The sequence below is a fragment of the Leptopilina heterotoma genome, unplaced genomic scaffold (assembly GCF_015476425.1).
Source record: "Leptopilina heterotoma isolate Lh14 unplaced genomic scaffold, ASM1547642v1 Lhet_44, whole genome shotgun sequence".
In the NCBI taxonomy this organism is placed as follows: Eukaryota; Metazoa; Arthropoda; class Insecta; order Hymenoptera; family Figitidae; genus Leptopilina; species Leptopilina heterotoma.
In genome coordinates, this window is record NW_025111084.1 from 890,613 (window position 1) to 903,513 (window position 12,901).

Consider the following 12,901-nt stretch of genomic DNA (forward strand, 5'->3'; position numbering starts at 1 on the left):
TGAAAAACAATCAAAATATTCGAAACAAAGGAAGAAAGAGAAATAATCAATAACAATCAACATTCAGGAAATTTTTGCCTAAACACCAATCGAAATTACAATATTGCAAGAAGACAATTAGCAATTTGTAAATATTAAACAAAGCAGAAACACGAAAAAAAGTTTGATCTTCTCTTAATTCTGTTCACTAAATATTTGAAATCAATTGGAATGTCGAGTTTACACAAAAAATACGCATGTTTACCTACTCAATTTCATCTCCTAAGATTTACACTTTTTTAAATTCAAGAGATTTTTAAAAAAAATTTTTCTTTTAAATGATATTTAATTATATTCAAATTTAAAGATTTTTTAGATAATCAGTACGTGATGATACGATTATTTACTGTTTGTAAATAAATTTCACTTTTTGTTTACCTGCTGAGCAGACTTATATGAGTAAAGGGGAAAACGCGTTTTTTTTAGAATTTTTTAACTTTTTCCAGTTAAAAATACTATTTTCTATTCCTATTTACGGTTTTGATGTATTTTTCCGATCAAAATCGACAATTAAAAAGGGACAAGACAAAATTTTAAAATAATCCTAGTGAAAAATTAATATAGTGACAGTGAATTATATTGAAAGTAAATTATTTCTTAAATAAATAAATAAATTTTAAAAATAGTTAACTTTCAATAAAAATAAAATATATATATATAAGCAGAAAGAAAAAACAAACATCCTGTTCTAAATTTTAATTACAGAAATAATTTAAAAATAAAATCTTATTTAAAAAAGCAAAAATTACTTAAATGAATATTAAAAAAAAAATTGTAATTATACATTTTTAATTACATTTAATTACAATATAATTACAATTATATTTAAAATATATATTTATTTTTTTTTATTATTTTTATTTATTATATTTAATTAAAACAATATTCAATCGAATTATTTTTAATATAAATTTTTATTTGAAAACAATTCAAAAAAAGTTAAAGTTGAATTTAATAATTTATTATAATTATTTGATTTTAAATAAAATAATTATTTTCTTCATCTCAAAATTTAATTGTATGTAATACGATTGTAATAAATATTATTTGAACTTATAATTCGCTTTTAACAAATATATTTACGGTTTTTACTGTGATAGTTAATTTAAAAACAATTATCATAATTAATCAACATTTTGTAAGAGAAATTTACGTTGCCAAAAAAAAAATTTCCCCTATTTTAAGAAATAATAGAGGAAAATTCAATTAACTGTCACTATAGATTTTTTCAAATTATTACAACCTGCTTTCGCTAATTTTGAAAAGCAGGAGGGACTTACTACTTGATGATTTGTACCATCCATTGCTTTTGGGGTCTGTGATCCTTCAGATAATTCTTCAGTATCCTTAAGAAATCCTTCAGTAAATTCTTCATATTCTGTAAAAAAAATAATAAAGAATATTAATTAAATATAAAGAAAATTAATTATTCAAAATAATTTATTAAATTTTATAAATATTTCGTGTTATTTTTTAACTTTTAATTTAAATAAAACAATACAAACACGTCTTAAAAGTGAACAAAAATTTTAGTTATTTAAAAACTCTTTAAACATTCAATAAAAATATTAGTAATCTAATTAATTATTAATTTTTTAATTATTTTTAAAAATATTAATTAAATTCGATTATTTTTAACAATTGCGATGAATTTAAAAAAAAATCATATTCAAAATTTTTAATAAAATTTCTTCAAAAAATTCAATTATTTTCAAAAAATTCAGACAAAATTCTTCGAAAAAAATCAATTATTTTTATAATTATAAATTCCTCCGCGAGAATTCAATTATTTTTAAACATACAAAAAATTCTTCGAAAAAATTCAATTATTTTTATGAATAATAAAATTCTTCAAAAGAATTCAATTATTTTCAAAAATAATAAAAATTTTCGGAGGAATTAAATTTATTATTTTCTAAAATTTTAAGAACATTCTTTGGAAGAATTCGATTCTTTTCATAAATAATTTAATATTTATTTTGCGAGAATTCAATTAATTTCAATACAATTTTAATATAAATTTCACGAAATGATTCGATTAATTTTTTAATAAATTCTTCAATTATATTTTAAAAATTGTAAAATTCTTAGATAAAATTTAATTATTTTTTACAACAATCAAAACAATTAAAAAGCATATAACCTGAAAAGTGTAAAATATAAAAAAATTCATCGCAATTATATACTATTATGCTCGAAAAACGTAAAAGTGAATAATAACCTCGAAATATTTTTAATATTTTCTATTTTTGTTAATTTTACATTTTAAATAATGACTGCAACTTTGCCAAATTGATTTGAAACTTTATCAATTCAAAGCTATTTCAATTTAATATTTTTTGACAAAATATCGTATATTCCTTATTTAAAAGCTTATAGAAAAATTACAAAGATTTTAACAGAATGCAAATTTTCTCATCATTCTTGACATAAATGTGAGAAATAAATGACAAACAATCAGTGTCTGCCATTTTTAAAACAATATTTCTTGTAGTTAAAAATAAACACATTTTCAACAATTCACTGTTGACACCGATAAAAGAACACAAAAATGCATGAATTGAACTTAAAATTAGAAAATTTTCCCGTACTGATCAATTTTGCACGCATTCGACAAAGGGAAGAAATGGGGGGAATTGACTTTTGCCGAATTGCACTATTATTAATTATTCACCACATATAGTAAAACATCTTTTTTCCTATAGATAAAACAACTGATGGAGAAAGAAATTTTACTTTAAAAAACAGATAATCTTTGAACTATTAATGACAATACAAAGAGCAAAAACAATGTCAGCCATCTTGAAAAATGTTTGTTTTTCCAAAAAATGCTCATTTCTCCCAGAAAGTTATTATTTAGGGGAAAAGGGGGAAAATAACTATTTCAATTTTTTTAACTAACCCAAAACATACAAAAATACGCCATATGTAAGAATTGGTGTTAAATGTGTTAAATATAGGAAAATTTATCAAATTTATCGATTTCGCATTTTCGACAAAGGGGGAAAGAGGGGGAGGGGGGGGGGGGACCGACTTTTATCAAATTTTTGTCGATTTACGATTATTATTTGGTCATCTCATTATAAAATATTCTTTTATTCATGTAAAAGAACAAATTGAATGCAATATTTCATTTAAATATGCAAATAATCTTACCATTTTTGATGAAAATGTGAGGAGCGACAATCACGACCCAACGCCATGTCCGCCATCTTGTTGAAATGACTTTTTGGTGGAATCTGCGGACAAAATACAAAAAAAACCATTTATATAGTGATATTATTAATAAAAAATCATGTAAACTTCATTAACAATGCACAATTTAGGTTAGATTCATGAAAATGTTTCAGGATTGTTGAAATTTTCATGGACGATTCCAAATCGACAAGGGGGGGTGGTAGGGGGAAATGGGCTTTTCCAACTTTTTGGCATTTTAAGTTTATTTTTTGGTTATTTTATCATAAAATATTGTTCTACTGATGTATAATAACGAATTGAATGCAATATTTCTTTTAAATATGCCAATAATCTTACCATTTTTTATGAAAATCTGAGGAGCGACAATTACGACGTGACGCCATGTCCGCCATCTTGTTGAAATGATTTTTTGGTGGAATTTGCAGACAAAATACAAAAACATCACATATATAGTGATAATATTAATTAAAAACAAGTAAATTCCACCAACAATGCACAATTGAGGTTAGATTCATGAAAATTTTTCAGGATTGTCGAATTTTCATGGACGATTCCAAATCGACAAGGAGGGGTGGTAGGGGGAAATGGACTTTTCCAACTTTTTGGCATTTTAAGTTCATTTTTTGGTTATTTTATCATAAAATATTGTTCTACTGATGTATAATAACGAATTGAATACAATATTTCCTATAAATATGAAAATAATCGTACCATTTTTGATGAAAATCTGAGGAGCGACAATCACGACCCGACGCCATGTCCGCCATCTTGTTGAGTGTTCATTGTCGTGTACAATTCCACTTATTTCGGGTCTGGAGACAAAAATGTTGACAAAAAAGATTAAATATCACCGAATATTGCCGAAAATCATTAAAATTATTAAAATGTATTAAAGAAAATGCAAAACTTTTGGCTAGATCAATGCAATAAGCGTAACGTGACAAAAAAGGTGGGGGAAAGAAGTAGAATAATTCACTGATTCGAACATTTTGTTAATTTTCGTCTATTAATTGATCAACTTTTATGAAAATAATGTCTATCTTTATCAAAATTATCGATATTATAAAAAAGTTTAATGAAAAATAAGATGATCTCACCTTTTTCGTGAAATAATTGACGAGTAACAAAGGGACGCCACACGGCAGTTGAGTAAGAATTTTACAGGAATGAACTTGTATAAATGTTCTGCTACACGACTTGTGATTGGTATGATTTTTATAAGAGCACGATTCTGATTTGCTGAAAATTTCACTAGATGTTTAAATTATTATCTTTAATTATAACCCATTATTTCTTTTTAACAATTAACTATAATAATTTTTTAGGGTTTCAGAAGTTTATTTAAACTTTAGGAAGAATTAAATTTTATTAAATATTTATTTACATTAGCTAAAAATTTGAATGAAAAATTATCCCCAATATAGGGACTTTCGAATTTTCCATTTCCGGTTACCGATAGGCGGTAAAATTTAAAAATAAGTTCATACCACCGCCACATGTTGACATGGCACTACAATCGTTTGCTTTAGTCTTTGTTGCACTTTTGTGTTGCACACATGTTTTGTTTATAATTGTTAATTAATTTGTTCTATTCTGTTCAATGGCAAATTTTAATATCGTGATAACAAAATTGAAATAATAGAATGTTGAATTTATCCATCAGGTTTGCTGGAAAATGGAAGAATAATTCATTAAATTGTAAGTTTTCCAAATTACAATTTTCTAACCTCAAATTATTTTAGAATGTTATCACTTTTATTGTTATTTTTAATTTTTATAACTTATTCCTATAATTAATAATATTTCTTTCAAAAATAGAAGTTATGTTTTCATTCTGTCATCGAGATTTTGTGTAATTATAATTAAGTCAGTGTGTGAGGTGAATTAAATAGAGCACTTTTTAGTTTTCTAGTGTTCTAGAAAATAAATTAATTTTAGTTAATAAAGAAATAACTAATTTTAGTAAAATAATTTTTCAGAAACATTCGACAGTATTTTAACCACTGGACTGAAAATTAAAAAAAATGAATCAAGTAATAAAAGGTAAAATATAATTCATTCTTTATTCTCTAGTTTTTGTTTATTAAATTATAAACAATAGAGTTGTGAACTAAATAATTACATATTTATTCTAGATGAGAGCTGCGTGCCAGAAGACGCGATATCAGTAAAAGTGACAAGTATTATAAATCCATTTCTTATGCGAATATACGAAACAGATAATCATGCATTCAGAGCGAATGCAATCCGGAAGAAATTGGAAATCTACGCTAAGAATAATCTTAATTTTGAGGAAAATGCCAAAGAAATGCTTAACTTAAATGATGTAAGTTATATACTTTTTTTATCTTTATCTTATACTTTTAAAGCTTTTAAATAAATTTTACCTTATCAATTTTGAATTTAAACTAAATTATATTTCTTTTATTATTAATAATTATTTTTTTTAATTTTGCTTGTCCGCAAAAATACTTAATTTGTTTTTCTTAATATCTAATTAAATATTTTCTTTTTAGTCTTTGATTGTAATTAACAGTCATGACAGTGAAATTCCCGCATGGTTTTGTCGAGGAATTTTAGGTCATATGAATGAAGATCAAAGTAAATATAACGTTTTTCTACCTGACTATGGCACCGCTTTTGATTTATCTCCTAAAAATTTTCGTAAAGTACCGAAAGACGCTATTCCCGACGATTATTTAACAGAATCAATTGCTCTAAATGGAATTATTCCAGCTTCTGTCAACAGGAATAGTAAACTGAAGGGAAAACCTATTGTGACGTAAGATTATTTTCAGTAATTGTTTTGCAATTATTAAGCACTTTTTAATTATTTTTATTTGTATTTGTATTTCTTTATTAGTAGTGCCTTTTTTAAAAAAAAAAAAAAAAAAAAAGGTACGTAAAGTCCGTAATTTGATTGAGAAAAGACGAAAAGTTCGTAAATTGTACAATATAATTTGGAGAATTTTAGAGAAATTGCAAATGATTGCAGAAGTTCAATTATTTTCAAAAATAATCAAATTCTTCACAGAAATTCAATTATGTTCAAAAATTTTAAAAAATTCTCGTCAAAATTTCAATTATTTTCCAATTGAATCATACTTTATTGTTTTTTTCTTCTAGTATTGTTGAGAAATGGACGGAACCGGCTATTTGCTTCACTAGAGAATTAGTTGGTGCTGCAAAAAGAATGTACTTTCATCCTACAGCTAAAGATGAGACTGAAAAATTGTTTGGCGAATTGTATTTAGAAATTGAAGAAGAAATAGTCCTTCTTAGTAGAGCTTTGGTTTTTAGTTTCTTCGCTGTTAAATTAAATAAGGGTAAACATTATTCTTATCCTATATTACAGTCACAGTAAAAATTACTTTTAAATAATCTTTTCCAATAATTATAAATGTCTTACATTTTAGCTCTTCTGAAAATTATCTACGATCCAGATTCTGCGGAAAAGGGAATTGTGAATAAAATTAATGACAATTTATTAATTGATCTTCCTAATTTTCATGTCTCTAGCGATGAGAAACCCGAAAAAATTAAGGAAAAAGATTTTTATGATTCTAGCAACAGCAACGAAACGGGGACCGACGAGGAAAAGTAATTTGAATTAATATTTTTAATTTTTGATATATTGGATAAAATATTCAACAAGAATTATATTTTCAAAAATAAAATAGTTGTTGTAAATTATTATATTTTTAAAAATAAAATAATTGTTGGAAATTATTATATTTTTAAAAATAAAATAATTTTTGGAAATTATTAGATATATTTCTAGAAATAAAATAATTTCCAGCAACTATTTTATTTTTAAAAATAAAATAATTTAAGGAAATGATTAGAATTATTACTCGTGAAAAATTAATAATTTAATATTATTTCAGAAATAATCAAGATTCTATGGCAGTGAAAACAAAGCAAAAGAATTTATGTAGAAATAATGACCAGGAAATATTAATTCGAAGTGAATATAAGTGTAAAATTTTGGAGAATCTCGCAGATGCTCGATATCCGGCGAATATTCATAAGGTAAGAATTTCCAATCTAAATAGAAATTAAATTCTAAAATTTATTTTCATATTTTTATTTTCTAAATGTTTATTTTTAATCGATTTATTTGAATTCAGGTGCTTAAGAATTGTGATATACATAAACCGATGAAAATTCAGAGATATATATTGCCAGCCATTGCAAAAGGTCTCGATGTCATTGCAATCAGTCCAGCCTCCGCTGGAAAAACTTTTGGCTATTTACTACCAATTTGCAGTTATTTAGCTACTAATAAGGTATAAAATTTTTCCTCTTCACTTTGAATTATTACTATTATTTACAAGGAATAATTTTTTACGAATATTTTTTTTACAAATTTGCTTTTTATTTGTTCAATTTAAATAATTTTGAAAAATAAATTAAAACTATGAAACAATGATGCTGCTGGGGATCGAATTTTAATTTTTAGTTTAATGTAGGAATTTTTTTAAAAACTTTATGCAAAATTTTTAATTTTCAGCTTGCTACGGGAAAAACACCAACGACATTAGTACTGTGTTCATCGTCATTAAATGTTGATACGGTTGCATCACTTTTTCAGGAATATTTACAAGATTATCCGCATATTAATGTTGTAGCTGCAGTTAATGGAAAGCCAGAAAAAACCCTACTAGTACGAACATTATATAATTTTATCATTTAAAATACGATAAATAGTTTTTTTAAATTAAAAACTAATTGTTTTAATTAAAAACCAATTGTTTTAATTAAAAAAATTGAATTCATTTTTAACAATTTTCAACTCATTTCCAGGCACATATTCTAAATGGTTGCCAAGTTCTTGTATCGACAGCACCATTTTTAGTCAGATTTCTCAGGAAATATAAAAGAAATGATGTTCTCAGTTTGGATTTTAGCCGACTTCGTCATATAATTTTGGACGGAGGTGACACCATATTGGACAAATACATCGAATCGGTAAATAAAAGTCATTTTTGAAAATTAAAAAATCTATTTTTCTTTTCTTTCTAATATTTTAATTTTCGTAAATTTATTTCAAGTTAGGTATTTAAATTCTCAACTAATCGTAATTTTCAATAATAAACTTTTTTTAAGGTCATGGAAATTTTTATAAAACATAAAGTAATGCGTGAGAAACATGATTTACGGGACAATGATTTGTCACTGCAAATGATAGCAGTTGCACGTGAATGGACAAAAGGCTTAAGTTCATTTATGGAGAAATTTACTGTTTTTCCCTATGTGTGCATTGGATCTTACTTGGAAGCTGCGGCATTTTCTCGAATAACAGCAAAAGTCTCTTTGCTTCGTATGGAGGAGAAAAATGAAAAAGTTTTAGAAACAGTGAACAATTCATTGAATTCAAGTATTGAGAAGACATTAATAATTTGCACTAGTTCAGCGGAGGTGATTGAATTAAAGAAACTATTGGAAGCAAATGGAAAAACAACACTCGTAGCTCATAATGAATTGCTTACTTACGTTATTCATGGTACGTAATTCTATTTCAACTTTAATTATAGTTTCAATTTTTTTTTTTTTTTGCTCCTTTATTTACTTATTAGGGGTGAAATTTATTCGTAAATATTTAATTTTTGGTCTATAAAGTCTGTATTTTTAAATACTTTCACTGGTTTGAACCCTGAAAAAGTTAAGTTTGACTTTTAATATAGATATCAAACGTCAATGGAGTCAGAGTGTTTCCGGAATGTATCCAATTCTAATTTGCACGGATGATGTTCTTTCGGATTTGAATATAAAAGACGCAAAATGTTTGATACATCAGTCCATCAATGCATCTACAAAATCGAGATTTTACTACAGATTTTCAACAATGAGTGACAATTGGCAGACGGTATTTTTTCTTCTTACAAATATAAACATATTTTTGAAACAAATGCATATTTTTATAGAAATATACATTAATAAAAATATATATTTACATTTAAAGTATTAAAAATGTTTTCAAAAAATATCTGATTTGGGATTTTTCCAGAGCGCAGAAAAATGTAAAGTTTTTATAATGATGGATAGCAGTAATAATAAGCAATTCAATGGCCTAATGGAAGTTATGAAAAGACTTCACGCTCCGTTACCAAAAGATTGGATCCATGCCGCTAAAGTAAGATATTTAAAATAAATAATTAATTTTAAATACATTTACAAACGTTATATCGATGCTTGAAATTAAAAATCCTTATTTTTATTACTTATTGAAAATTTCTATTGCAGAAAATTGCACTGAGCTTGGATAAAGAAAAGAGGGCCTATCCTATTTGTGATAACGTAAAGGCAATGGGTTTTTGTCAAAAGAATTCAAACTGTTCGTACAGACATTGTATCCTCAGCCCTGAAGATGATCCAAATAATGATGTAGAAATGTGAGTTAAACAAAAATTGTTTTTTATAATCTTGAATTAATAGTATTTAATTTAATTTAAAATAAATTCAGTCAATATTAATTTGAATAATTATTTAATTAATAATTATTTAATTTAAGAATAATATTCTTAAATTAATATTTCTGTTTCTCTTTTACTTATTTCTGTTGAATATTTGAAATCTGTCATTTAATAGAAATAATGTCCAATTTTTACTAATTATTTTATTTTCATTTGATTTTAGTGGTGACAAGGTGGAATTAATGGTAACATTTATTCACAATGCATCGCATTTCTCTGCCAGATTGGTGAAATGCTACAAACCAGATCAAAAAGATCCGATCGAATATCCTTCTGACGTGAAACTTTCCATTGAAATGCATAAATTCTTCTCAAGTGTTGAAAACAGGTATTTTATCGTTAATTTAATTTTGACAATAATAGAAATTAATTATTTATATTTTTATTTATTTTATTTTTATATATTATTTTATTACTGTTTAAATTCTCTATTTAAATTATTTAATTATCTATTTATTATTATTCTATTATCTATCTATTATTAATAGCAATCTATTAAAATTATTATTTAAATAATTATTGAAAATAATTATTAATTTTATTACAGAAAGGGTCTCAAGGATATAAATGTTGGCGATATTTGCGCTATGGAAGATAATGTCGATAATTATTTGAGAGTAAAAGTTTTAAAAATTGTGTCAAGAAATGATTACGATGAACCATATGTGGTCACTGTGAAATTTATCGACTATCAATCGGATTTGATAAATGTTAAGGTAGAAATTTTTCTGAAAAATTATTTCCAATTCAAATTTTATTGATAATTTAATTTTAATTAGCAGAGTTAAAATTTTATTGACAATAGTAGAATATTTATTTATTTAGAAAAAGTTGAGAATCGATTAGAATGTATTTTAACAAAAAATAATAGAATTATTGAAGTAATTGTAAAAATTAATAATGGACTTTTTTTCCACCAGGCAAGCAAATTATTGGAAATTCCAAAGAATCTCGGACAGTGGGAGACAAACAATTTTGATGTTTTCTTGAATAATTTAGAAGCATTTGATAAAGAATACGAATGGGATAAATGTGCAGATAAAGCTGCGGCTGATTGGTTTGAAACTTTTTTCACTTCAAAATGTACTGTGATTGCCAAGGTAAACACTTTATTGTAATTAAAGTGAATTCAATTCCTAATTTATTTTTTTTAATTCAATTTTAATTTATTAATTAAAAATTGATAATTTTCAGGTAAATCTACATCTGAAAAATACATTTTGGGTAAATACATTGGAAATTCGAACGAAAATGGCTGGATATCCCGAATTTTTGGTGTCATCATTGCGCAGTTATTTATTAGAAAACAATCATGCCATAGAAAACAATAAACATTTACCAGAATTATATCAACTCTGTAAAAATGGTAAACTTAAATTCAAAGAAGTGGAAGAAGATTTTAACAGTCATGAACAAGTGGCTTGAATTTTTAACATAAAGAAACGAAATTTATGAATTTTATGTTATTTTAAGTGAAGTTTTCATTTTATAGTCTACAGATATTTTTTATTTTCTTACTTCTATATACTTTTTATATTCATAACGATACAAATGTTATTTTACTACATAAAGAAATTATTGAATAATAATTGACAAAGTATTACATTATAATATTATTGTTTTTATTTTAACCTTGATTAATCATTTATGTACAATTTGAATTATAATAAGCAATTAAATGAATTTTATTCGTTGTTTGTTTTGGCGAATGTTAAAAACAAATTATTGTTTACTGTATGTATAAACGAATAATTAATTTTCATTAATTTTAATTGCTTAGAATAATTAAACTAACATAAATTAAATATTAGGTACACTTGTGCTTTATTATAACAATTTTTAATTATTATTAATAGTTGTAAATTAATTTAAAAAATTTGGAACATTTTAAAGCATTGAAAATAAAAAATATTTTTCTATTACTTAAATAAATATTTGCATTAAAAAAGAATTGTTTAAAATAAATGAGAAGCAACGTTTTTTCATCATTAAATAAAATAATATAAATTAAAAACCCCTTTAATTGTTTAATTATAAAAAATATCAATTATTAAAAACAAATTTACAAAAGGAAACATAACCTTAAAAAATCATTTTTTTTCTCTTGTACATAAATTCAAGTTATTAATTAGTTTAAACAATATTAAAAAAGCATAAAATGTATTGCAAAAAGAATAAATTGATAGAAAACAAAATTAAAATTAATAATTAAAAACAAAGCAAACGTACCTGTCAATTCCCATCGGTGTTGACACGTCAACATAAAAATGATTTTATAGAAAACATTTTGCATTATTTTAATAAAAAAATTTGATAAATAACTTAATTATATCTTTGTAAATGATTTTCAATCATATTCCAATAAGAAAATCAATTAATAACTAGTTTAATTAATTAAATTAAGTGAAAAATCGTTAGTTTCTGGTTTGTCCGCTCGATATAGGTAGATGTCGCCCCAAAAAACGGCACTTTTTGGTAGTTTTTGAGTTTTCCACGTGATTCGTCTTCGACAAAACTAGCGCTCTCATTAGCTAGATTCAAATTTGCGCGCGACTCAACAGACCAATGAGAGCGCCCTATATCTGTAGGTTTGAAAGCCCTCCCATTGGTTCACTAAGTCCCGCGCAAATTTGAATCTAGTCAATGAGAGCACTAGCTTCGTCGAAGGCGAATCACATGGAAAACTCAAAAAGTGCCGTTTTTTGGGGCGACATCTACCTATATCGAGCGGACAAACCAGGAACTAACACTTTTTTCACTTTAATTAATTAATTAAAGCATTAATTGTTGATTTTATTACTGTAACACAATTGTAAATCATTAACAAAGATATAATTAAGTTATTTATCTAATAATTTTATTGTAAATATATGTATTTTTATTGAAATAACGATTCACAGTATAGCAGACAACTGTCAATAGTGTTACCGCTATCTAACATAACAGTTGTAAACAACAGTTGTTTCTTCAGTTCCTCCAGTTTGACAGTTATTAGAATTCGTTCTTTCTTTTATAATAATTTAATAATATTAATTAATTTAAAATTTTTAATACATTTTTAATTTAAGAAAAAATGAATTGTCTTTTGTTTATTTCTAACGAATATTATTAGAAGTTGTGCAACAATATCGAGTTAGACGTTAAATAATTATGTCCTTGCGTGGTAAGAAAATTAAATTTTTATTAAA

At 24.8% G+C, this 12,901-nt stretch overlaps 2 protein-coding genes across 3 annotated transcripts in view; one reads left to right on the top strand and one right to left on the bottom strand.

The window, feature by feature from the left end:
• LOC122506825 overlaps window positions 1–4,427 on the bottom strand; it is a 59,350-nt gene extending 54,923 nt beyond the window's left edge. The window contains exons 1-4 of one of the 2 annotated variants that reach the window (XR_006302036.1): window positions 4,335–4,427; window positions 3,949–4,049; window positions 3,196–3,278; window positions 1,320–1,417 (exon numbers count right to left, since the gene is read on the bottom strand). The gene's annotated coding sequence lies outside the window, so the exon portion shown is untranslated. The remainder of the gene's footprint in view (window positions 1–1,319; window positions 1,418–3,195; window positions 3,279–3,948; window positions 4,050–4,334) is intronic. The other variant, XR_006302037.1, reaches the window with a different exon arrangement.
• Window positions 4,428–4,758: 331 nt separating this feature from the next.
• Window positions 4,759–11,324, top strand: LOC122506925 (putative ATP-dependent RNA helicase TDRD12). Its single transcript, XM_043619353.1, has 18 exons — window positions 4,759–4,935; window positions 5,217–5,280; window positions 5,373–5,563; window positions 5,754–6,019; window positions 6,364–6,563; window positions 6,654–6,837; window positions 7,125–7,269; window positions 7,368–7,526; window positions 7,751–7,903; window positions 8,044–8,208; window positions 8,347–8,743; window positions 8,925–9,106; window positions 9,248–9,373; window positions 9,484–9,632; window positions 9,877–10,041; window positions 10,261–10,429; window positions 10,634–10,813; window positions 10,908–11,324. Exons 2-18 carry the CDS (start codon window positions 5,262–5,264, stop codon window positions 11,136–11,138), a joined length of 3,081 nt encoding a protein of 1,026 aa, XP_043475288.1. The 5' UTR covers window positions 4,759–4,935; window positions 5,217–5,261; the 3' UTR covers window positions 11,139–11,324.
• Window positions 11,325–12,901: the final 1,577 nt, after the last annotated feature.

Bases quoted from the DNA above. Each gene is read 5' to 3' on its own strand.
- LOC122506925 (XM_043619353.1), top strand. The intron at 5,564-5,753 runs GTAAGTTATATA...TTTTCTTTTTAG, and splicing joins AAATGCTTAACTTAAATGAT to TCTTTGATTGTAATTAACAG. The intron at 6,838-7,124 runs GTAATTTGAATT...ATATTATTTCAG, and splicing joins ACGGGGACCGACGAGGAAAA to AAATAATCAAGATTCTATGG.